This window comes from Cucurbita pepo, chromosome LG10, assembly GCF_002806865.2.
Source record: "Cucurbita pepo subsp. pepo cultivar mu-cu-16 chromosome LG10, ASM280686v2, whole genome shotgun sequence".
Classification (NCBI taxonomy): domain Eukaryota; kingdom Viridiplantae; phylum Streptophyta; class Magnoliopsida; order Cucurbitales; family Cucurbitaceae; genus Cucurbita; species Cucurbita pepo.
The window spans coordinates 1,016,919-1,041,485 of NC_036647.1; the positions used below are offsets into that span (position 1 = coordinate 1,016,919).

Consider the following 24,567-nt stretch of genomic DNA (forward strand, 5'->3'; position numbering starts at 1 on the left):
ATTGCGTTACCCGCGTTGACGCTTAACTTTTCCACAGCCCAATCGGTTATTGTTGAATATAAATAAATGCCCAATGCCATTATGCCAATGTGCCAATACCCTACATAATCTCTCTCTTTCTCGACCAAATTTACAATATGCACCAAGCAATTCCGTACAGGACGTGGGTGCCGGCCGCTGCGTCTTCCCGCAAGGCACCCGAGGCTTCTGCCGATGGGGCTGCTGCGAGTGTCGAAAAACTGGTGTCCAAGAACGCGGTTGTGGTTCTGGCGAGGCATGGGTGTTGTATGAGCCATGTTTTGAAACTGCTGTTGTTGGGCCACGGGGCGAACCCGGCCGTCGTCGCCGTCGGTGAGGAAGATGAAGTCAATATTGCCGGGGAGATTGGGAAATTTGTCGCCGGCGCCGGAGATGGGAATGAGGGAAGAGTGCAGTTACCGGTGGTGTTTGTCGGCGGGAAAATGTTTGGTGGGTTGGAAAAAGTGATGGCGGCTCATATTGCAGGCGAATTGGTGCCGGCGTTAAAGGATGCGGGTGCTTTGTGGCTTTGATTACAAAAGGGGGAATTCAAATTTTCATAAATCTTGAATTCCCATTGGATTAAATTTCTGATTCAGAGGAGATTCAAAGTCATGTAAATTATTTAAAGTAAAAAATTATATATAAAAATAAGCACACCTTTTTCTCCCTTTTATTGTGGCAGATGCTTCATGAATCGTTTAATTGGGCCTCTCTTATTGGGCCGATTATATAAATGGGCCGTCACAATTTTCATGAAACAATTTGGGCAATTAATCGCGTGCTGGGCTTTTAAATAAGGAAAATAAATGAAAATACTCAATGTGAGAAGCACTTATGGCCAGCTGCCAGCTGCCAGCCTAGCCTTGTAACCACGCTGTGTCATCGGCTTGAAGGACGGTTAAGCCGAAATGACTGAAAAGCCCCTCCAATACCCCCAATTTCCTGGGCTCCGTGGTAATTTTGCACTCATCATATTCGGGCACTGCAACCATGAAAGTCCCGGAAAAACCCGTACGCTGCTTTTCCCTCCCCGATTTCTACCGCTTCCGATTCCACTATTGCACCCACTGACGTAAATTAAACCGCTATTTCCCATTGTTATTTGTGACATTTGTGGGTAAAGTGGAGATTTTTGTTCTTTGAAGATTGTGTAGGGCGCGAAATTTGATCTCGAGAGGCGGGAAGGAAGAAGGGTTGTAGAAGAAGATGATCAAGTTTTTCAGAGGGAAAGAGAATTCCGCCGATGTTTCCTCGACGCAGTCTCCTTCTCCCTCTCTTGCGTCTTCGCCGTCTTCCTTGTCTTCGACGGGGACTGGTCCTCCGAGGCCAATTCGTCTTGTTTACTGCGATGAGAAGGGAAAGTTTCGGATGGATCCTGAAGCTGTCGCTACCTTACAGCTTGTAAAAGAGCCAATTGGTGTCGTTTCCGTTTGTGGCCGTGCTCGTCAGGGCAAGAGCTTCATTTTGAATCAAGTTAGTCTCTTCTGTTCTTTATTTTGTGTAGGATATGCTCTGGAAATTACCTTTGTCATCTGGTGGGTTCATTCAAAATCTAGGGTTTTTGAGTTTTGGCCTCTAAGTCAAGATTTTGGGAGGTGTTGCACTTTTTTAGTTTGTTTCTATGGTTTCGGTCTGTAAATAGGTAGCTCTGAAGAGAAACGTCTCTGAGCTGGAATTCAAGTTTATCACTGTGTGGGTGCGAGGAAGTGGCACGTGTACACCGAGTTTATTTTTCTTTCTGAATTGTAGTACTCGAGTGGGAATGTGGGCCTTTGCCTTGTGTATTTGTTTAGGACTATGCTAAATAACTGAAAACTCTAATTCTAAGTTCCTAAGTTCGATATTATGAGAGTGCATTTGCTTAACGGGGTTTGAAAGCTAGGATACTGAAACTTACGTGTAGATTGCGAAACGAAATGAGTTTAGAAGCTTGAGTTTATGTATTTTTTTCCCCCTTGGTTTGTGATTTGTAAAGTGCGTAGTATGTAGAACTTTCACGATATTATGCAAATCATTTTCAAGATATTGTGATTGTTACATAGAACTTTCACGATATTCTGTGGAGCACTTTGCCTCCCTACATTTGTAGTGTCATTTTGTGGACTTACAATCAGCTCTTTTCTTTTGAAGCTTCTTGGGAGGAGTAGTGGATTTCAAGTAGCATCTACCCATCGGCCTTGTACTAAAGGGCTATGGCTCTGGAGTACACCCTTGAAAAGAACTGCCCTTGATGGAACTGAGTACAATCTTTTACTATTGGATAGTGAAGGAATTGATGCCTATGATCAAACGGTATGATAGAAATCAATTCTTGTTGAGAAATTTCATTAATTTGACGATGTCCGAACAACAAACTAAAGCTTCTTTGTACAGGTAGCTAGGCCATCTAAATAGTTACTCACAATTAACCTAAGTAACTACTCTGTAAACTTATCTAAAGAATGAAAATGTTCAATCAACTTAACAATTAAAAACATACAACAGTATCTGCACAGTAAAGAAGGGAAACTAAGGTAACTCTTCAAACTAATACACTACAGTATGATTTCAGTCCACTATTTTATGTTGTTTCTGGTTATCAATTATCTAGTTGATGTGACGTTGATACGAATGATGGTGGTGCTGTTATTTAAGTTCTTCGTGTATTGAGCTTCAAATCTGCTTCATGTTAATTTATAGTAATGAAGTACTTCTTTCACCGTGTGTTTGCCTCCTTTGAAGGTGCAGTATTACAAATTTCATTTTCTATTTAATTTGTTCCATCTATTTTTCTTACCTGTTCCTCAATTTTTTTTCAGGGAACTTACAGCACCCAGATTTTTTCTCTGGCTGTTCTCTTATCTAGCATGTTTGTCTATAATCAGGTAGAGGCAACTGATGTTGATCCTTATCTTTTAGAAACCTCTCTTTCTGACTATGTTGAATTGCACATTTCCTCTGTTTTATCTCTCTCTAATTGGAATATGATACTTAAATAATTTTTTTTAATGCTTCTCTCTTTGTTGTATAATTTGTATCATTTTCACAACTTCATTTTTCTTTATGGAACTCGTTCTTTTTTTTCTCTGTTCAGATGGGTGGAATAGATGAAGCCGCACTTGACCGTTTATCTCTTGTCACTCAAATGACTAAACATATTCGTGTTAGGGCTGCTTCTGGCAGAACTACATCTGCTGAACTTGGTCAATTCTCTCCAATCTTTGTTTGGCTTCTCAGGGTACAATACACTTCTGTACTATTAATATTCATAAATTTGTTTCAAAGTGCATTCAGACATTAGGTCATGTTTTCTAATGTTTTTCTGTAACGTGCATAATATTTTCTGATTACATGACTTCTCAATGTAAGATCCTTCTCCTCCTTATTACGTTAGATCATTTTTTTTTGGTGCTTATTTTATCTATTTGCTATTGTATTTATGTGGTCTACTTTAAAATTATTTCATTTTGCTAACCTTGATGCTTATTATTATTATTTTTTAAATGAAAAGAGAATTACTTCACCATTACCTTCTTATCATGTTAGATCCTCTACTTGGTTTAATTTTATCTATTTTTAGTTATATTATGTGGTCGTATCTAAAATAAGAATTATGTGCAGGACTTCTATTTGGATCTAGTAGAGGATAATAGGAGAATAACGCCTCGGGATTATCTGGAGCTTGCATTGAGGCCGGTTCAAGGTAGTGGAAGAGACATTGCTGCTAAGAACGAGGTATTAGATGGACATCTATCACCTTTGTGGTTTGTTGACTTTGTTTTCTCTGTTATTTGGGCTCTCACATATTCTAGGTCTAGAAAAGAGAGAAAAAGCTACTCTTATTTAAGTCGTATAAGTTCTTTTAGAACTCTCTCTTAGTTCATAATCACTTGTACTTGAGTGAGTTTTGGGAGAGTAGGTAGCTGATGCATCTCTTTTGGCTGTACTTATCTCTTCAATAAACTAATCCCTATCAGTTATATTTCTAAGGATTTGTTTTTCCTAATGATTCTGTTAATTAATATATCATTTAAGGTTTAATGTGTCCTTTTGGGCTTCTATTACTCATTCTTTTGTAATTATGAGCATGAGTTGATAATTTTGGACTCGAGTCCTTTCCAGTGGGTGCAGGTTAGCAACATCATTTAAGGCTTCTCATTAATGCTCTTTCGTAGGTTTCTTTGTTTTTATTTCTTCATTGTTCCTTCTGTTCTCTCCTTTCAGAGTTTCTATCTTGATCATTTGATCTTTTTCGCTAATCAATGAAAAGCCTGTTTCTTCTTCACAAAATAATAACATCATTTAAGGTCATCTGGAAAAGGAGAGGGTTCCCAATTGTTTAGTTTGTAAGATTTGTTGTTTTCCAATGTCTTCTGATATTTACTCTGGATATTTACTCTCTGTTAGCTCGTGAACATAGAATTTTAAAATTCTGCTTTTTATGACTTTGGAACACATTAGACCGCTGTCATTTGTACTTGTATTTGTTGTCGAAAAATGAATGTTTTTGTTTGCAACTATTGTCTGATCTGTAATTTTATCCATTTACTGACAGATTCGTGATTCCATTAGAGCTCTGTTTCCTGATAGAGACTGCTTTACGCTTGTGCGTCCTTTGAATAATGAAAATGATCTCCAAAGACTTGATCAAATTTCTGTAAGTAACTTGGGCTTATGGATTTTCTTTCAATAATTTTCTTTTGAAGCCAAATTTAACCAAACTTCCTTGATATTCTGTGGTTCTGCAGTTGGATAAACTAAGGCCTGAATTTAGGTCTGGACTTGATGCATTTACTAAATTTGTTTTTGAGAGGACAAGGCCTAAGCAAGTAGGAGCAACTGTTATGACAGGTCCAGTCTTGGTGGGTATTACAGAGTCCTACCTTGATGCTCTAAATCAGGGTGCAGTGCCTACAATAACCTCCTCTTGGCAGGTTAGTATATCTTATGAACTCTTATTTTTTTTTAATTATTTTTTTTTCAGGGAACACATATCTTATGAAATCTCGTGTAATGTACTTTCTGGAGATGCTTGTAAGCAGTTTTTTTTATTTTGTTTTATTTTATTTTTCTCATTTCTCAATTTGAATGTACAGATGTCTGCATTGTCTGCACACATTTCTCTCCTTTCATTGAGATTTATTATGTGGAGTGCAATCATGTCTGAAATTGTTGTCACCTTTAGCAAATTAGGAATTAAACAAGAAACTAGAAGATAATTCTCATCCATATCATTAATGTGCAGAGTGTTGAAGAGGCAGAGTGTAGAAGGGCGTATGATCATGCTGCTGAAGTCTATACATCTACTTTTGACCGGTCAAAGCCACCAGAAGAAGTACGTGCAAATGCTAACTTACATCTTCATTAGAGATGTTTTTGTTGCTTGATAACATTGTTTTTCTGTAGGCAGCCTTGAGGGAAGCCCATGAAACTGCTGTTCAAAAATCACTTGCTGCATTTAATTTGGGTGCTGTAGGCGCTGGTCCAGTGAGGAAAAAATACGAGGGATTACTGGAGAAATTTTATAGAAAAGCATTTGAGGTAAGGAATATTATGAATCTGTTAGTTCTATGTTTTTATCTGTGTATGGTCAATTGGAAATAGAAAATTATGAAATGAGGCCTCGAACATTTTGTTTGAGTTGGTCCAAGTAGGAATGAAGACTCTGATGCTTGAGACGGTAATCTTACATATGCTTTTTTGTTGAAGGAAAGGCTGTTTGGTAAGTTGATTTTTCGCTAAATCGGGAAAATTTTATTGGGTGTATGGGAATTTTTGGAGAAACTGCAGGCCGACTGGTTTCAATGTCTTTCTCGAGTCTTTATGGCCCAACTTTTTTCTAATAATTCTCTATTTTCTATTTTTAGAATGAGAACTTCTTGTCATAAGTTTTAATATGATTTTGGTAGCCCCTTTTTTCAACCTATCTTTTATATCTTAACGACCGTTTGGTTTCATGTTAAAATTGGAGGAAAATAATTCACTTTTACCCTTGTATTTAGTTAAGCCTTCAAGTCATTAATTCTTCCCAAATGAACCTTGATCTTCAAGTGATGAAATTAAGACTCTCCATTAGTTGGGTTATACCATTGTAAATTGTGGCTTAATGTAGGTATAGTTGTGTCTTGATTAGAATTATTTTTGGGCATTGTTCCTTGTTGCTTTGGATGTCTTTTTAGCTGGTTTTGCTTGTGATGATTATTTGGGCCTCCTTTACCGGTTCCTAATTGGGCTTTATATTATGTGTTTTGTTGGTTGAACTTTCTATTATTTATTAGTTATTTCTTAATAAATTTCTAATTTGTTTTAAGTAGGTATTAATTTCTTCATTTGCTTGAGTTTTAGGATTTAATTTGAGAAGGTTGATATTGAATTAGGTAAAGGAGTGAATTTGAACTTTCCCCTACAAATTAGTAATGACGATGTTGTAGAATTGTCTGAGCTTAGTGTTCACAAATATGTGATGGGACATTCTTTCTTCTCTTTGGACATTTTAGTGCGCTATCAATGTACAAAATGAAGCAATTTTACTAGAGTATGGAACTGCATATCATCTTATATATGATATTTTATTTTCCAATTTTTCTGGAAGTTGTCTTTAGAAAGAATATTTTCTGCTCCCTGTTTTATTTACATGAGTTGGACGATGTCTAATGCAGGATTACAAAAGAAATGCATACACAGAAGCAGACTTGCAATGCACAAATGCTATACAAAGCATGGAACAGAGGTTGAGAGCTGCTTGCCATGCTTCTGATGCAAATATAAATAATGTTGTGAAGGTAATTTAGATTTTATTTGTCATTATTTTGGGTTAAGAACTATTTTTGTGGTCAGCTTCTGACAGGCACAGTTTGGTTTATTAATAAACAAAATAATGTTCAGCTATGCTGATGATTTTGGTGGTCTGGAAGGAACTCTAGTTGTTGAATTAATTATGTTTATTTGAAAGTATAAACTGTGATTTGCACCTAAACTGTGATTGGCGATAACATAACAAATATAAACTGTTGTTGAATTATTGGTCTCTGTTTCTTTTCTGTGACTGAATCAGCTGAACATATTTTCATCTACTGTATTTATTGAACTTTCATCCTTCTTTGTCAAAGTCTCTTCTCCCATGTACTTATTGATTCATAATTGAGTTTCTCTTTTGCTTTGGGTTATTGGCATGCCTGTGCAGGTTCTTGGCACTCTTCTGTCTGAATACGAAGCATCATCCCACGGTCCTGGAAAGTGGCAGAAGTTGGCGACTTTCTTACACCGGAGGTTTATATTAGTGTTTGTCCCATATATTATTTTTGGATCTTTTCTTGAATTATTGTGACCTGACCAATACCATGGAACTTTGCAGTTTGGATGGTCCTGTACATGACCTTATAAAAAGACTTATAGATCAAGTTGGATCAGAGAAGAATTCCCTCGCTTTGAAGTGCCGCTCAATTGAAGATCAGCTGAATTTGCTTAAGAAGCAGCTGGAAGCCAGTGAGAAGTACAAGTCTGAATATCTGAAGCGATACGAGGATGCCATCAATGATAAGAAAAAACTTGCTGATGACTACATGAACCGCATATCTAATCTACAGGGTAGTTGCAGTTCTCTTGACGAGAGATGCTCTAGCCTGAAGAAAACATTGGACCAAGCAAATCAAGAATCATTGGATTGGAAAAGAAAATATGAAACTGTCTTGTCAAAGTTAAAAGCCGAGGAAAATCAAGCTAGTTCAGAAATTGCTGTTTTGAAGTCTAGGAGTAGTGCTGCTGAAGCAAGGCTGGCGGCTGCTCGGGAACAATCTCAGTCTGCACAAGAAGAGGCAGAAGAGTGGAAGAGGAAATTTGACATTGCTTTACGAGATACTAAAGCTGCTCTTGAGAAAGCTGCACTTGCAGAAGAACGCACGAATAAGCAAACAAGGCTTAGGGAAGATACTTTGAGGAAAGAATTCTCTATTACTTTGGCTGAAAAGGTGAGCCTTCATCACCCACCCCATTCACAACTCACAAACATTTGCAAGCATATTCTACCTCTACACTTGAATTCTTGGAGTGCTATAATGGGAAGTATCTGATTTTTTTTTTCTTTCTCGATGCAGGAGGATGAACTAAAAGACAAGGCAACAAAAATTGAGCAAGCCGAGCAGCATTTGACAACTTTACGGCTTGAGCTGAAGGTAAACTTCTTAGATCTCAAAAGATGTTGTCAGGACATTTCTTAGCCCATTTATTTATGATTTGTGTTTACTGAAGTCAATATCGTGGCACAGTAGATGATTTGAAATTCAAAATGCACTTTTTTAGCGAAAAAAATAAGTAGTTAAATAAGCAAAGCCATCATGGTATATTGCGACAATTTTAGTTCCATCCGATATTATGTTTCAAGGCTTTTCCCATCATTCTCAACTCTTATATGCTGGCATGCCACAGCATGTGGATATCAGTTTGCATCTCAATGATGAAAGCAAAACATATCATTCATGTATAAATAATGTTTCGTCTGCAGGCTGCCGAGTCAAAAATTGGGAGTTACGATGTGGAAGTATCTTCTTTGAGGCATGAAATAGAAGAACTAAAAGAGAGGTTGGAAACAACAAATGCAAGGGCTCAATCATTTGAGAAAGAAGCAAGGATTTTGCAACAAGAAAAGGTTCATTTGGATCAGAAGTACTTATCTGAATTCCAAAGGTTTGATGAAGTTCAGGAAAGGTGTAGACTTGCCGAACTTGGCGCTAAGAAGGCTACTGAAATTGCTGATAAAGCAAGAAATGAAGCTAGTGCTGCTCAAGAGGGAAAGAATGAGATGCAGAGGTTGGCAATGGAGCGGTTGGCCCAAATCGAGAGGGCAGAGAGGCAAATTGAAAATCTGGAAAGGCAGAATAAAGATTTGGTGGAAGAGGTGCAACGAATTCGGGGGTCAGAAATGGAAGCTCGTTCAAGAGTTGCGTCATTGGAAGCCAGAGTTGTAGAAAGAGAAAAAGAAATTGAGTCTCTATTGAAATCAAACAATGAGCAGCGTACAAGCACTGTTCAAGTTCTTCAGGGCCTTCTGGATTCAGAACGTTCTGCACATGCAGAGGCCAACAATAGGGCCGAGGCTCTCTCTCTTCAGTTGCAATCTGCACATGCAAAAATTGATCTACTCCAACAAGAGGTGACTAAAATTCGTCTTAATGAGACAGCTTTAGATAGTAAGCTGAAGACTGCTTCTCATGCGAAACGGCTTAGGGCGGATGATGGTGAGATGGGCATGGAACACGTTCAAGACAAGGATACAAGCGAGAGAATTTTAAGAGTAAACAAAAGATCTAGAAGCACTAACAGTCCCATGAGGTACACCCAGCCGGAGGATGGTGGATCAATTTTCGAGGGCAATGAGGATAATCATCATAGCCAACAACCAAATCAGGAGGATTATACCAAGTTCACTGTCCAGAAGCTTAGGCAAGAACTCACAAAACATAATTTTGGTGTCGAACTGCTTCAGTTGAAGAATCCCAACAAAAAGGACATTCTTGCGCTCTATGAGAAATGCGTACTCAAACGATGATAAGTAGATTTGTGCTTAGGATTTGTATAGGTTGATGAATGTAATCTACATGAAGACGAAATTGTTAATCTATCCTGTAGGATTAGAGAGCGTTTTCAAGTCTGGATTATGGATTTTGGCGCTGATTTTTCTCACCATCTGATTTCTAGAATGTGTTTGAATTTTTGTGTATTCAGTGTTTGACCTTTTGCGAGTCTAAGCCCGTGTATCAAGAAGAAAAATTGTGGGTTATATTTGTTAGTTGGGAACAAATATGTATCTAACTTGACAGCCAAGAATGCCTTCAGCTTTGGGTTCACTAGATCTGTTTTTACAGTGCCTCTCTTCTACATTCCTCTGCTGCAGCAGCTTTTCTTTGATGGAATTTTAGCTTTAGAACTCTTAAATCCAGGTGTTATTGGATAATTTGTATGTAACTAGTACTCTAATGTGATTCACTTGTAGGCATTTTGGATGGGTTTGCATGCGTAATCTAGAGAGAGAGAAGATGAGGAGGATGAACATACCATACAGTTTCCATGCCGGAGGCTTTTTTGAGGGTTTGGACCTTACAACTTGAACCTAACAACGTACATTTTAAGCTTATCAACACTATGGTTGAATTCAACTTCTTAAAACTAGTTAATTATTCATTACACGTAATTAGAACTCATCATTGGGTTGCTGCAATCAATAAAAACTGCACTTATTTCAGGCGAATGGCCACCGCCATCCCATTGTGTAGTCGGGTTCTGATGGGAGCAGCTTTGGCGAGGCCGTTTTTGGAAGAAGACCTTTGAAGCGACCAATTGGCCGTCTTTCTCGTGCTCTGTAACACCCAGATGGTACTGATGCATTATCCAGTTTGTCTTTTGAGGCTTCCTTTGGTTCCCATGGTTGGAATACAGAACTAAAATCTTCTTGAAACCTATCACAACGCCGCCGCCCATGACTGGCCTTGTCTTCCCGGTTTTGTGCCATCTTGTGTCGCTGCCTTCTTCGTCTGCTTTAACTTTCCTGCGTTTTCTTGTGCCGGCCGTATATGCTTTTGATGGGCGATGAAAAAAGTGCCGGATTTGGCCGTCTTTCCTCATTCCTGCAATTGCCCAAGCACAAAGCTTTCGAATTTCATGTACGTTTAATCTTCCTCTTCCTTCTTAAAATTTTAAATTAAATATATCACTAAATACATTTGCAACTCTTTTCTATTCTAAGAGGTTGACAGACAATCCCAATTGCACGTTTTAAAACGACATACAAACATAGCAACATTAACTTGATGATCAAAAGCTCCAAGACATAAAAACAAAGAATTATTTGTTTAGACATTGGATCGTTCCATTCTTGAAATAATTCTCAAAAAAGACATATCCAAAGATACATGGGACTCTATAAAGAAGAAATATCCAAGTTCAACTCGGGTTAAACAAGCTCAATGACAAACATTGAGGAAGAATTTGAGACACTCCACATGAAGATAGGAGTCACTATCAACAACTATTATGAAAGCTAATGAAACAAAATTGATATCAAAGTAGTGGAAAAGATATTGCGCTCTATGACTCCAAAATTCAATTATGTGTAGGCTCTTAGGCTAAGTATAGTCTATACAAAACACGATTCAACTTAGACTTTTTCTTTCTCCCCTTTTTCAAATCCATGTGATTGTTGAACAAAAACATATTCAGTTAATTTTCTAAGCAAGAAGGCAAATTTGACATCTAACTGGAGAAAAAGTCTACGAGTTCATACTTTATATGGACTAAAATAAGCACATTGAGTTTGGTATAGTCTCAATGAGAGATATTTTTTTATGTGTGGATTTACAAAATCAGAGCATAAACCCACTTTATTCACTAAGGTGGATGAGAAGAGAATTAGTATGATTTGATTTTTATAGAAAGTACGGTGCATTGATGATGGAGTTCAAGAAATCAATGATGTTAGAATCTCTCAGGATTGACCGGAGAAAAATAAATTTTTTTTCTTAGTCTTGTAAGTAATATATAAAGTTGGAAGGTATTTTTTAGTGTTAGAATAAGTATGTGGCTAATCTCTGGAAAGATCCATTCAAATTCTATTCATAATGAATGGTTCCAAGAAGTAAATTGGACAAAGATGAAGATGGAAAAGAAATTAACAAGATGTTCTGAAAAAAAAAGAAAAGAAAAAAAAAAAGATTGATTGTTTAATGTATGCAGTAGCTACCCAACTAGACATCATGTACGTTATGAGTAAAGTTAGTAGATGCATGGAAAGTCCAAAGAAGTTCCACCGGCAAGAAGTGAAGAGAATTATAGTTAATCTCAAAGAAACATGCGAATTTGGAACGTTGTATCAGAGAATAGAAGAAAAAGTGTAATTGGTTATACTAATAGTAACTATGGTAATGACATCAAAGACCATGATATGTTTGCGTACCAGGCAAATTTTGAGGGTGGGTGTAACAAATCCCATCATCTCCCTCTAATGTAGTAATGAATTCATGGATGAGAGGATGAAGCTTTCGCTTATCTCGTTCCACTTTCGCCTCTAAATGTTCCAGAATTTGTTGGTCGCTTGGATCGAACTTCACTCCCGCCGGAGCCCTCCCCCAATCTTCCAATCCGCCCTAAATTAATTAATCAAATATATCACAGATGACTCCAAAATCTTATCATCTCGTGTCGTTCATCATGTTTAAATAAATTACCTGGAGTTGGAGTTGGAGTTGGAAGTGAAGAGAGTGTGCGCAGGTTGGGCCAGCTAGGGCTGGAAATGCGACGGGTGATCGGTCATCTTGGTGGTTTCCGTCTGTGAAGACGGCGTCGTTTGTGTTACTGAACCAGATCATCATATCACCACCACATTTGTTTCCACTTCCAGGTTTTGATTACCCAATAAATAAATATTGGAATCGGGAGGGGCAAAGTTGGGAATAAAGAAAGTTCTTTCAATCTGCCTCGTTTTCTAAAACCTTCTCTTAAAATTGAGGCTAGAGGCTCGAGTATATGTCGCTTGGCCGTAGGCGACGTAAGAATGAATTGACTTAGCTTAGTTGTCGTTGGAAGATGAGTGCTGCACAATCGCAAATCCGCTGCCATCAAAAGTGCGATTGTGACACTACTAATCAAGTAGGGAAGTCCCTCGGTCAAAGGGCTAAAAATGTCAAACAAAAATTGGTTGAGGGAACGGGTCCCTTCCACCGCCATAACAAATCCTCCAATTTATACACAAACTTCCAGCCAAATTCCACCTCTTATTTGAAAATTATAATATTCCCATATTCAAAGAATTTTAAATTTTTTATTTGTATTTTTGTTCAGTTTTCTTGTAAATTGAATCAACTTCATGTGAAAAGTCAATATTTCCAACTTTTTCTAATTTTATTATATACTCAAATTTTAATAAGGTTACGTAGAAGAACTATGAAGAGGACATGAACATAAAGAATAGATCGTATTAATTATGTAATTAAATATATCTACATAACAAAAAGGAGATTGATTCATTAATTAATTAATCAAACGCATAGCTGAGCCTCCAGATTGTTGAAAATGGCAACCACTTGACCGATCGCCGGCCTGCTCTTTCTGCAGTTCCCGACACAAGCCAGAGCCACCTTCCCCATTCTCATCAATGGCTTCAAATCAGAAGGGTACTCGATTCTTGGGTCCAGTAGCTCACTGAACCTCATCTCCTTTATCAATGGCAGCGCCCACTTCACCAGCCACCCTTCCTCGCAGCCCCTTCCACTCAAAAGCTCCAACAGCACAACCCCATATCCGTACACGTCGTTTTCCTTGCAACTCCCCTGCCCGCCTTTCCCCTGCCAGTATTCCTCGTCCACATACCCTACCAATCCCCTTTTCTCTCTCGCCGCTAAGAAATTCAGCCCGTAATCGCTCAATTTCGCGCTGAATTTCGCGTCGATTAGTATGTTTGAGGGCTTCACGCAGCCATGGATCACGCTAGGGGCCATCGATTCGTGTAGATATTGAAGTCCTCTGGCTGTCCCTGCTGCGATTTTCACACGATGGCTCCAATTTAAGAGGAATCCCCCATCTGGGTTTTGGTGTAAGTACATGTCCAAATTCACGACGCCGGCGTATTCCATCACGATGATTCGTTCGCCGGGGGCTTCGGAGTAGCCGGTGATGGTGACGAGATTTGGGTGTTGGGCAGAAGAGAGGGATTTAACTACAGAAGAGAATCCAAATCCAGCGTTATTATTGCTTAGAACCAACCATGGGTAGATTCTTTTGACGGCGATGAGCTCGCCCGTGTCCAATAAGGCAGCGTAGACGGTGCCCAATCGGCCTTGACCGATGACGCGGCGGTGGCTGAAACCTTCAGTGGCGGTGTCGATGTCGATTAGCGTGTAGGATCGGATAGAGGGCTTTGACGGCGGCGGGGTTTCGTCGGCGAGTTGGCGATGACGGTGGCTGTTTCTGCAGATGAAGAAGAGGAGAACAGAGAGAAGTGCGATGAAAGAGGAAGAACAGAGTGCCAAGATGAAGTAATAAGCAAGCTTCTGGGTATGCTTCATTTTGGCGTTAATGGATAAAACAGAAGAAGTGGGTTTCCGCCATTAAAACAGAGAATTTCAGAAAGAATCACAGAGGAAAGGGAGAGAGATTGAGATTAAGATGAGAAAGGGGTTTGAAATTGGGTGAGAAATGTTCAACTTTTCGTAGTTTATAGTTGTGGTTGTTCATAGTTGGCTGCTTCCACCAATTTAATAAATCAAAATGTCAAAATAAATTAAATTAAAATTCTATAATTTTTTTTTATTTTATAATTTCATAAATACAGGATAGTTTTCACCCTAATTTATTTAATTTTTTTAAAACATAGTTTTTACCATTTCTAATGCTTTAATTTTGTTTGGTGGGACCATTAGCTTAAGCATTTAATTATGTTCTACTTTTTATAAAAAGTGCATGTGTTTTGGTTCTGGTTTAACAAAGTTTTTAGGACTCAATTAATTATTCTAATTAAACTACCAACCTAATTCAATCATGATTTCTTTTGGTTTAGCTTGTCAAGATCTCACATCAATTAGAGAGGAGAACAAAACCTTATTTATAAGTGGTGTGAAAACAATATATAACAGATCAAAGTGATACCATTTGCTAATGGTGGTGTTACAAATGATATCAGAGCTAAGTCTTGAGAGGTGTGCCAGTAAAGACGCTTGCCCTTAAAGAAAGTGGATTGTGAGATTCCATGTCGAAGCAAGGACACTGAGCCTCTAAGGAAGATGAATTATGAGATCCCATATCGGTGGGAGAGAGGAATAAAACATTTTTTTTTTATAAGAGTGTGGAAACCTCTGTTTCAAAATCGTGAGACTGATGATGATACATAAAGCCAAAATGGACAATATCTGCGGTGAACTTGAGCCATTACAAATGGTATTAGAGCTAGGTCTTGAACGATGTGTCTGCGAAGATACTGGCCTCCAAGGGGGTAGTGGATTGTGAAATCCAACATCGGTTAGAGAGAAGAACGGAACATTTCTTATATGAGCGTGTAAATACATCTTTCTGGTAGATGTATTTTGAACCATTGAGACTGAAGCTCACTGACAACGATACGTAACGAGTCCATTCTCTGCCTTGCTCAAGAACGACGACAAATTGATATCAACTTAAAGAACTATACCACATTTTCACTATCTGAAACATCATCCAAACTATATGGCTTCAATCTTCCCTCTCTCCCTCCAATCATCGGGTGGCTATCCATACGAACTTCTTCCAACAGCTTAACCACTCGCCGCATGGCTGGGCGGTTCACAGGTTGAGGGCTGCTGCATTGGAGCCCAATGTTGAGGACCTTCAACATTTCCTCCATGTGACACCAATCCAATTTCGGGTCTACAATATGCTTCATGCCTTCCTTTTCTAAACTGCTGCATACCCATTTCACTAGACCGTTTTCTTCGAACTCGGGGTCGGTTGGCCGCCGCCCTGTTATCAGCTCAAGGATCACCATCCCGTAGCTAAATATGTCGCCCTTTTCGTTCACTTTCGATGAATAAGCATACTCTGGAGCAATATAACCATAAGAACCAGTAACCACCGACATCGATTTAACCTCAGATACGTCGACAGCCATAGCTATTCCAAAATCTGCTATCATAGCTCCGAAATCAGCATCCAACAAGATGTTATTAGACTTGATATCTCTGTGTACGATTGGAGGAACACAATCATGATGAAGATAAGACAGCCCCTCAGCAACATCCAAGGCTATCTTGTATCTTGTTGGCCAATCCAATGACGCACTTCTCCTGTCATGAAGCATATCACCTAAGCTTCCATTAGGCATGTATTCATACACCAAAAGCTTGCTGACTCCATTGCTACAACAACACAATAGTTTCACTATGTTTTTATGTCTGATGTTACCCAAAATCTCCACTTCTGCATCAAAAACATCATCTTCACTCCAAACTTTCTCGAGATCGAAGCTCTTGCGGTCGTTCGACACCTCGGGCCAAAGCTTCTTAACAGCAATGGTGGAACCATTGGTGAGAGCAACCTTGTAAACTTGGCCAGAGCCGCCACTGCCTATCACGTTGTGTTCATCCAAGGAACCCACAATCTCGTCCTGGCTAAAAGACAGCTTTTGAAACGATGTCATTGTCCATTTTGATTTCATGTTTAGACTTCTTGAGGCGAGGAATTTCTTGTACTTGACGTGGAAGAAAGCCATTCCCACAAAGAAAATTACACCCGCTGATACAAAAACAGATCGCATCATCCAAATGCAAACTCCATCCCCATCGCAATCTCCTCCTCCTCCTCCTCTACTAGATTTAATTGGACGACACGCTCCATTTCCATCCCTACACAAATCAGGATTACCAAGAAAGCTATTTCTATACACTTCACTCTCGAAATAGGAAGGAAGCGTCCCATTTAAGTGGTTGTATGATAGATTAAGAACATTGAGGTTCGTGTTCTGTAACCCATATGGGATTTCCCCTGAAAATTGATTGCCTGAAAGATCGAGGTAATTAAGCACAGGCAAGTTAGCAATTTCCCGGGGAATTTGCCCAGAAAAGTTATTATTAGCCAGATTCAGCTCATTTAGCCTCTTCCAGGCATCAAGCCTGCTGCTAATCAACCCCGAAAGCATGTTGTTCTTAAGATTTAACTTGGCAAGCGTATGTATTTTCGTGAGGCTCTCAGGGAAATTCCCTACGAACTTGTTATTGTCACCGGCGAACTGTACCAGATTCTCCAAAGACCCAAACTCCTCTGGGATTGTTCCTGAGAATTTGTTATTAGAAATAAGAAGCAAACTCAGCCGCTTGGAATTGGCTATGTTCTTAGAGATTGGACCAGAGAAGCTGTTGTTTGCAAGTTCAAGCAGAACAACACCTGGAAGTCCCCATAAATTTTCAGGTACATGACCCGTAAGATTGTTGTTCCCTAATCGAATCCTGGTTAGGGAGTGGCAATCACCGAGACTCGACGGGAGTTCGCCGGAAATGAAATTGTTGATCATCATTATTTCCAACAGTTTTCCATTCTCACATAAGGCCTCGGGAAGCCTGCCGGAAAAGAAGTTGTTGGAAATGTCCAACGATTCCAGAGGCGAATATTTCCCCAAATGTCCTGGTAACGCCCCCGTGAATCTGTTTGAAAATAGCTTGACCTCTGTCAAAGTCCTCGACCTCCCCATGCTTTCCGGCAAGCTACCCTCGAACTTATTCTCAAACGCATTAAGGCTTTCGAGCGGCAACTCAAACAAGTCGCTCGGAATAGGCCCAGAGAATTTATTCATCGAAATATCGACCAACCGCAACGACTTGAGTTTCGAAAGCCCATCTGGTAACGCACCGGACAACGAATTGCTAAACAACTCAATCTGGGACATGTGGGTTAACTCCGTCAGCGCTGGGGGGAACGACCCAGAAAGATTGTTAATGCTCAAATCAAGAAGAACGAGATTCTTGAGCCGTCCCAGCGAGTCAGGAATCTCCCCCTGTAAGTTACAACCCGTCAACCAAAGAACCTCAAGATTCACTAGATTACCCAGCTCCGGCGGGATTCTTCCCGGCTCAAAACTGTTGTAAGACAGATTCAACATCCTAAGAGTGGTTATGTTCCCAAGAAACGGAGGGATCACACCACCCATCAGATTCAAAATAAGGGAAAACGCCTCAAGTTTCTGAAACCGAGCGTAGGTGGGTGGTATTTCGCCGGAGAAATTGTTGCCGGACAAATCCAAGTAACGGAGATTAGGCATATCAGCAAGGGAGGGAGGCAGAGAACCGGTTAAGAGATTTTGGCCCAGGTCGAGATACTCGAGATTTGTACAGTTGACGAGGTCCGGCGGAAGAAGGGAATGGAAGCTATTATTGTAAAGAGAAACGTAGAGGAGAAGCGGAAGGTTACAGAGATGAACAGGAAAAGGGGCAGAGATTCCGGAGCTGGGGAGGTCGAGGGAAATGACGTGATGATCTACATCGCAGATGATGCCGTACCAGGAACAGGGGTCCGGGTCGGCGTCGTGCCAGGAGGAGAAGGCATTGTTATGAGCGTCGACGGAGCGCTTAAAGTCAAGGAGAATTCGACCCTCTTGGTTGAGGGCGAAGGAAAACAGAGGAAAACAGAGGAGGAACAGGAGGGGACGTAAAGGCATCGAAGAAAATGGGGGAAGAAGAAGAAGAGTGGGCGGTGGGGTTCCGATGACGGGAGGATGGTGGAGGAGGGTGAGTTGAAAGAAGAGCTCCGGGGAAGAGGGTGAGTAGTGAAGAAGATGGCAGGGGAGGCGGTGGGGTTCTGTTTCAGAGGATTTTCCATTTTTGAGGCAAGGTTACAGCTCTTTTCCAAACCGTAATAAGCAAATCCTGGTTGGTGGGAGAGAAGAAGATGAAAAACAGAGAAGAAGACTAAATTATTAAAAAAATAACCTTCGTATTTCCTTTTTTTTTTTCTTTAAAATTTTAATTCTATCCTTAATTATAAATGTTTTAAAATTACCTTTTATCTTTTCAACCATTTCAATTTTAGATCTTTTACAAATGTCCTAAATATTATTGACTTTTTTTTTTCTTTTTTTTTTTTTTGCCAATTTTACTGTTTTTACTTTTTCAATTAATGGGTTTCGTTTTTTTACATTATTTTTTTTTCCTTCTATTTTGTTGGGTTAAATCAAATAATTATTTTGTAAACTGTTTTTTTAGTTTTTAAAAAATTTATATTTTAAATTAAAATAACTTAAAAATAAATTGTAGGGTTGATATTTATTTTTTTTTCTCAAAATAAAGTATATTAATGAGAAAGTCAAAATATTAAAATTTTTAAATTATAAAGCCAAACTGAAGAAAAAAAAAATGTTCTTTTATAATAATTTCAAAGTTTAAGATTTTTTCTTACATAAAATTGAAAATTTTTAAAATTTAGTGACAAACTTAAAAAAAATTGAAAATTATATATATATATATATATATATATATATAATTCTTTTGTAAATCAAAAATTAATTTTTTCACATCTTATTTTATTTATTATGGTTAAAAGATCGTTTTTACAAGATTGTGAATAGTTCGATCATATATTCATTGAATCGTTAAGAAGCACGAATACATATCAATTGAATTGTTGAACAAATTTTTTTTTATTTTTTTTTATCTATTACTTTTCATTTATAAATTATATATTCAACTTTTACAATATAGTTGTTTCATGGTAATGGCTACAATATGGTTCGATTTAAGCTATTTTAGAGAGTTCTATAATGTCAAACGACTCGACCATTTGGATATGCGTCAACATGAACATATGAGTGAATCAACAAAACTTCCTTGCCTCCATCTTACTCCATTCTTTCTATATTCCAAACAAATTTTCTAATTCCGGCGTCTCAATTGCTTTCAAGCCACCACTAACTTCACTTTTCCTCTACTCATCTTCCTCTACTTCATATTAATACACTTCAAAACTCCCCCATTTCCATCAACTCAACCTTCAATTGATTGAATTTGATTGGAGTTTGGACGTCTCAGCCATGGAGATCAAACCCGCCGACCAAGAAATCCAATCTCCAAACGATCAAAACCAACCCCTTTTACGAGAAACAACGATCATCCCATCAAGAGATGAAAAAACCCTCATCCAAAAAGCCATTTCCCAAACCTTTCGAAGCACTGCTTCTTTGGCAAATCTTCTCCCCACCGGAACAGTCCTCGCCTTTCAACTTCTTTCCCCAATTTTCAACAATCAGGGCAACTGCGACTCAATTTCCCGCTACCTCACCGCCGCCCTCGTTGCTTTGTGTGGACTCTCCTGTTTTCTTCAGAGTTTCACTGACAGTTTCAGAGACAGCCAGGGGAATGTTTGCTACGGATTCGCTACTTTCAAAGGCATGTGGATTATCGACGGCTCCGAGGAGCTGCCGGCTGCGGACGCTGCCAAGTATCGGCTGAGATTTATTGATTTCTTGCACGCTTTCATGTCGATTCTGGTTTTTTCAGCCATTGCTCTGTTTGATGAGAATGTGGTGAGCTGTTTTTACCCGGCGCCGTCCGATCAGGCGCAGGAGATCTTGACGTCTTTGCCGGTTGGGATTGGCGTGTTTTGTAGCATGTTGTTTGTTCTTTTTCCGACCAGACGCCATGGAATTGGCTTCCCCATCTCTGCCACTTAACGGCGGAGTTCCTCCATTATTCGCCGGCATTCACATTTGCTGGCACTGATGCTGACTTGGAGTAGGAGATACTTCGTGCGATTCTCATTGTTATTGTCATTATTTTCTCTTCATCACTCATTCCACCCCACCCATTATTTTAATCAATGTATTTACGAAGAAATCCCTTCAAAATTTACACGTTTATAATTAAAAGTATTAATCTATCTTAGTAGATATTGTCTGTTTTGATTTTTATAGTTTATAATTTTATAGGGAGAAATTTAGAATGTTTTTTTTTTTTTTTATTTTAATTTTTGTAAGTTTATTTATTTATTATTAATTTTTGGAGTTTGCAATCGCATATAAACCACAAAGAAAGACAGTGGAAGTGGATATGATAAGGAGATATCTGAATACAGACAAACCCCTTCAGGATTTTGACAACTCAGCTTCTTCCCATCTCTCATTCGCTCTCTTTCCCGATAACTGGACCCCACCACATCCCCAATCGCAGCCACACACAGTCCCTCTCTCTCTCTTTCTTCATCCCATCTTCCGCCACGTCACTCTCCCTCCCCCATCAACCCTCCCAGCTGGCGGTTGCACGAGCCCATACTCTACTTCTTGATGCACTGAATCCAATAATACGCATCACAACAAATTACCGCCAGAATAAATCCTCGTCGTAGCCAACGAAAGAACATTTGCGTCTCTCTCGCTAACATTCACACTGTGCTGCTGCTGCTGTAGTCATGGAGTCCCACGTCCTCTCACGCGCCACTTCCTTCGCCGGCGGCATTTCCAGTCTCCGCAAGTTGCATAGGGAGACCACCACCAACAGCCATATCGCCTTCGTTCAAACCAGGCCGATCGCCGAGGGAGCTAACTTGATTTGGGGAAGACAACTACGGCCGTCTCTACTTCTCGACAACCTCTCGACGCAGAATCTAGCCTCGGCCAAACGGGAGATCCTTCGGCCTACCTTTGCGGCGGCCTCCTCTTCTCCCGCCGGAGGCAGCGATTCCGCTGGGTGAGGTTCGTTTCCTCAGTTATGAACCGGACTGGCTCCCAGATTCACCTTCCAACTGATCCTATTTTCTTGCAGGGAAGCGAAGGTTGCTCCAGTGGGTTTCTTTGAGAAGTATCCGGCGTTGGTCACCGGATTCTTCTTCTTCATGTGGTAGGTTTAGGTGTAGTCTGTAGTGTAGGTCCCGTGTCCTGCACGGCGGAGACCGGGTTGCAATTATTATGTCACGGCAATTTAGAGTTGGTTGTGCGAAATGACCGTGGTGTCCTTTGTTTTGTGTAGGTACTTTTTGAACGTGATTTTCAATATCCTCAACAAGAAGATATATAATTACTTCCCCTATCCATAGTATGTGATTTCATCCCTCTATGTTTTCTATATATATATATAAATAGTTATTAATACATCCAGTGTTTGTCTACGTGGCAGTTTTGTGTCGGTGATCCATTTGCTCGTCGGAGCGGTGTACTGTTTGATAAGCTGGGCTGTCGGTCTTCCTAAGCGAGCAGTAAGTCAACTCTTTCCAGCCCAGATACCAATTTTGTCTTCTTTTAAACTTTGTTCATTCAAATTGCTGCCAACAAACTTGGTATTTAATGATTTTTATGATAAATTTTACTTTGAAGTATTGATATAATTAAATTTACGGGTCAGGTAGCCTATTTGGTTCGAACATTTAAGGGATTTGATTGAATATTTTAGTATGTAAAAGCTTGGTATGAGGGTAGCTCTGTTCTCAACACAAGGGATTGTTTGTTTTGGCATGCAGCCTATTGACTCAACCCTTCTGAAGTTGCTGATCCCTGTAGCTTTCTGTCATGCACTCGGCCATGTCACTAGCAATGTCTCATTTGCAGCTGTAGCTGTCTCATTCACACACACAGTCAAAGGTAAACCACCAAATTTACCAACGATTCAGTTTACGGCGACATGTTCCTGGATTTTGTTGTTTCGCTATAAATGTTGTTCAATGATTTTCAGCTCTGGAACCGTTCTTTAACGCCGCCGCTTCTCAATTCATTTTGGGGCAATCCATTCCCATTACCTTGTGGCTTTCATTGGCTCCCGTTGTCATTGGTAAATCCTTCCACCTTTACCTGCTGCATTTTAATGTCATATGGATTTGGTTTCACGTGACGATGGTTTTGTTTTGGATTGATGAATGCAGGTGTGTCAATGGCGTCCTTGACTGAGCTTTCATTTAACTGGACTGGCTTCATTAGTGCTATGATTTCCAATATCTCCTTTACCTACAGAAGTCTTTACTCAAAGAAAGCCATGGTTATCTTCTTCCCTTGGCTCTTTTAGACTCTGCTATCTTTAACTTGAACTGATCTATGCTTTGTTTACAGACTGACATGGACAGCACCAACGTCTATGCCTATATTTCCATCATTGCTCTCCTGTTCTGCATTCCACCTGCTGTAATTGTAAGTTTCACTTACCTATACTAACCCATCAACTTCTAAACTTCTACCTTTGTTGCTGACAGAATATCTTGCTTGCCAACAAATATTGGTTTCTGTTAAGAATTACGGAACTCTACAATAATATGATATTGTCCACTTTGAGTATTAGCTCTTATGACTTTGTTTTTAGTTTTTCCAAAATACCTCGTACCTATGGAGATAGTATTCCTTACTTACAAATCCATGATCATCCTCTTAATTAGTTAGCCAACGTGAGACTCCCTCCCAACAATCTTCAACTATTCTCCCTCCGAACAAAGTACACCATATAGCCTCCCTCGAGACGTATGAAACCCTCGAATAGCCTCCTCTTAGTTGAGGCTCGACTCCTTCTCTAGAGCCCTTGAACAAAATACACCCTTTATTCAACACCTAAGTCATTTTTTACTACACTTTCAAACTTCACAACTTCTTTGTTCGACACGTGAGGATTTTATTGACTTGACTAAGTTAAGGGCATGACTCTGATGATATTATGATGAGCTCAATGAGAACAAAAATCTGGTGTGGAACAAAACGCCTCGTACCAGTGGAAATGTATTCCTTACTTATAAATTCATGATTATCCTCTTAATCAACCAATGTGAGACTCCCTCTCACCCATCCTTCCCTCGAACAAAGTATATTATGGAGCACTCGAACAGAATAAAAATTCTATATATTTACAAGCCTTTTATTCTATATATTTACAAGCCTATGAGTGGGTTGAAGCGTAGAATATTGATATAATTAAATTTTATGTAATTTGTGGTCTTATAGGTGGAGGGGCCTCAACTGTTGAAGTTTGGTTTCAGTGATGCCATAGCCAAAGTTGGTGTAACCAAATTCGTGTCAGATCTCTTCTGGGTAGGGATGTTTTATCACCTTTACAATCAGGTACGTGTTGCCTTTTCGTCTGTTTGGTATCCAAGAAAGGCTGCATAGTTCAATGGTTTGAAAGCGAACACTTTTGCTTTGAATAACTCGACAGTTAGCAACCAACACCCTGGAGAGGGTGGCACCACTCACCCACGCAGTCGGCAATGTGCTGAAACGTGTATTTGTGATCGGATTCTCCATCATTGTCTTTGGTAAAATACTCCTTTCATTTTCTGGTTTCAATAGCTGCAAGTAATGTGGCATTAAAACATTGTGGTTGCTTGGCAGGCAACAAAATTTCAACCCAGACTGGTATTGGAACCAGCATTGCCATTGCAGGAGTGGCGCTTTACTCATACATCAAGGCTAAGATGGAAGAAGAGAAACGAGTGAGTTCTATATACAGTAGCTTACTTGCTTTTGCTTCTTTCTCCTCTCTAAAACAAGCTTTCTTTTGTGGACAGCGAACAAAGGTGGCTTGAAGAAGAAGCAGCAGCTTGGGGATGAGGGGTGGATTTGGTGTTGTAAATTTTTAAATAATTCCATCAACAACAAAAAAGATGAAGAAAATTATGATCAGATTGTAAGCCCACACATTTGCTGTCTCATTTTATTTATTTTAAAACAATGCCATCTCCATAACATCCGCAAAATTGTTCAAATTNTTTTTTTTTTTTTTTTTTTTTTTTTTTTTTTTTTTTTTGTCGGGACTAATTAAAAAAAAAAAAAACATAAATTTCAAGGATTAAAAATGTATTTTTTATTTTTATTTTTAGTACTCGGCACTGCCGGATAAAAGTCACATGAAATATACTTGGTTAAAATAGTAGAGATATATTTTATTTTGTATTATCTAAAGAATACGAATCTAAGACCATGAGGTAGATTTCTCTCGTAGCCTAAAATACCCCATTCTAATATATAATTAGAATTTAATAGAAAAATTTCTGATATTTAATTAGCTAGACACGAATATAAATTCTTATAAATAAGGTTCGTGTGTGGTTAATTAGAGCCGTATTTGTTCTTTTTCAAATTTTTAATAAGATTTTAGATAAATT

The 24,567-nt window shown here is 39.1% G+C and overlaps 7 protein-coding genes across 8 annotated transcripts; 4 read left to right on the forward strand and 3 right to left on the reverse strand.

Annotated features, from left to right (window-relative positions):
- Positions 1–62: 62 nt before the first annotated feature.
- Positions 63–690, forward strand: LOC111803493 (glutaredoxin-C9-like). Its single transcript, XM_023687923.1, has one exon. It carries the CDS (start codon positions 138–140, stop codon positions 549–551), a length of 414 nt encoding a protein of 137 aa, XP_023543691.1. The 5' UTR covers positions 63–137; the 3' UTR covers positions 552–690.
- Positions 691–980: 290 nt separating this feature from the next.
- LOC111803490 (guanylate-binding protein 3-like) lies at positions 981–9,845 on the forward strand. 2 transcript variants are annotated; one of them, XM_023687920.1, is made up of 14 exons: positions 981–1,494; positions 2,152–2,313; positions 2,820–2,885; positions 3,095–3,238; positions 3,622–3,735; positions 4,556–4,657; positions 4,749–4,934; positions 5,246–5,335; positions 5,407–5,541; positions 6,660–6,782; positions 7,184–7,269; positions 7,355–7,967; positions 8,094–8,171; positions 8,501–9,845. In XM_023687920.1, the coding sequence occupies exons 1-14, from the start codon at positions 1,228–1,230 to the stop codon at positions 9,542–9,544; spliced, it is 3,210 nt and encodes a 1,069-aa protein (XP_023543688.1). In that variant the 5' UTR covers positions 981–1,227; the 3' UTR covers positions 9,545–9,845. The 2 variants fall into 2 exon arrangements, with proteins under 2 accessions (XP_023543688.1, XP_023543689.1); XM_023687921.1 differs by lacking the exons at positions 981–1,494; positions 2,152–2,313 and adding an exon at positions 2,320–2,742.
- Positions 9,846–10,032: 187 nt separating this feature from the next.
- LOC111803492 (NAC domain-containing protein 10-like) lies at positions 10,033–12,382 on the reverse strand. The gene is made up of 3 exons (XM_023687922.1): positions 12,216–12,382; positions 11,945–12,134; positions 10,033–10,619 (listed from the first exon to the last, which is right to left on the reverse strand). Exons 1-3 carry the CDS (start codon positions 12,357–12,359, stop codon positions 10,177–10,179), a joined length of 777 nt encoding a protein of 258 aa, XP_023543690.1. The 5' UTR covers positions 12,360–12,382; the 3' UTR covers positions 10,033–10,176.
- Positions 12,383–12,944: 562 nt separating this feature from the next.
- Positions 12,945–14,197, reverse strand: LOC111804231 (probable serine/threonine-protein kinase PBL22). The gene has a single exon (XM_023688963.1). The coding sequence runs from the start codon at positions 14,049–14,051 to the stop codon at positions 13,026–13,028; it is 1,026 nt and encodes a 341-aa protein (XP_023544731.1). The 5' UTR covers positions 14,052–14,197; the 3' UTR covers positions 12,945–13,025.
- A 677-nt stretch (positions 14,198–14,874) lies between these two features.
- Positions 14,875–18,414, reverse strand: LOC111803290 (receptor-like protein kinase HSL1). The gene has a single exon (XM_023687625.1). It carries the CDS (start codon positions 18,161–18,163, stop codon positions 15,164–15,166), a length of 3,000 nt encoding a protein of 999 aa, XP_023543393.1. The 5' UTR covers positions 18,164–18,414; the 3' UTR covers positions 14,875–15,163.
- Positions 18,415–19,290: 876 nt separating this feature from the next.
- On the forward strand, positions 19,291–20,350 carry LOC111803824 (protein DMP4-like). The gene has a single exon (XM_023688405.1). The coding sequence runs from the start codon at positions 19,532–19,534 to the stop codon at positions 20,168–20,170; it is 639 nt and encodes a 212-aa protein (XP_023544173.1). The 5' UTR covers positions 19,291–19,531; the 3' UTR covers positions 20,171–20,350.
- A 213-nt stretch (positions 20,351–20,563) lies between these two features.
- Positions 20,564–24,159, forward strand: LOC111803825 (triose phosphate/phosphate translocator, chloroplastic-like). Its single transcript, XM_023688406.1, has 12 exons — positions 20,564–21,182; positions 21,258–21,332; positions 21,462–21,527; positions 21,609–21,687; positions 21,949–22,069; positions 22,161–22,256; positions 22,348–22,460; positions 22,532–22,609; positions 23,408–23,524; positions 23,619–23,718; positions 23,795–23,895; positions 23,971–24,159. Exons 1-12 carry the CDS (start codon positions 20,905–20,907, stop codon positions 23,986–23,988), a joined length of 1,242 nt encoding a protein of 413 aa, XP_023544174.1. The 5' UTR covers positions 20,564–20,904; the 3' UTR covers positions 23,989–24,159.
- The last annotated feature ends 408 nt before the right edge of the window (positions 24,160–24,567 follow it).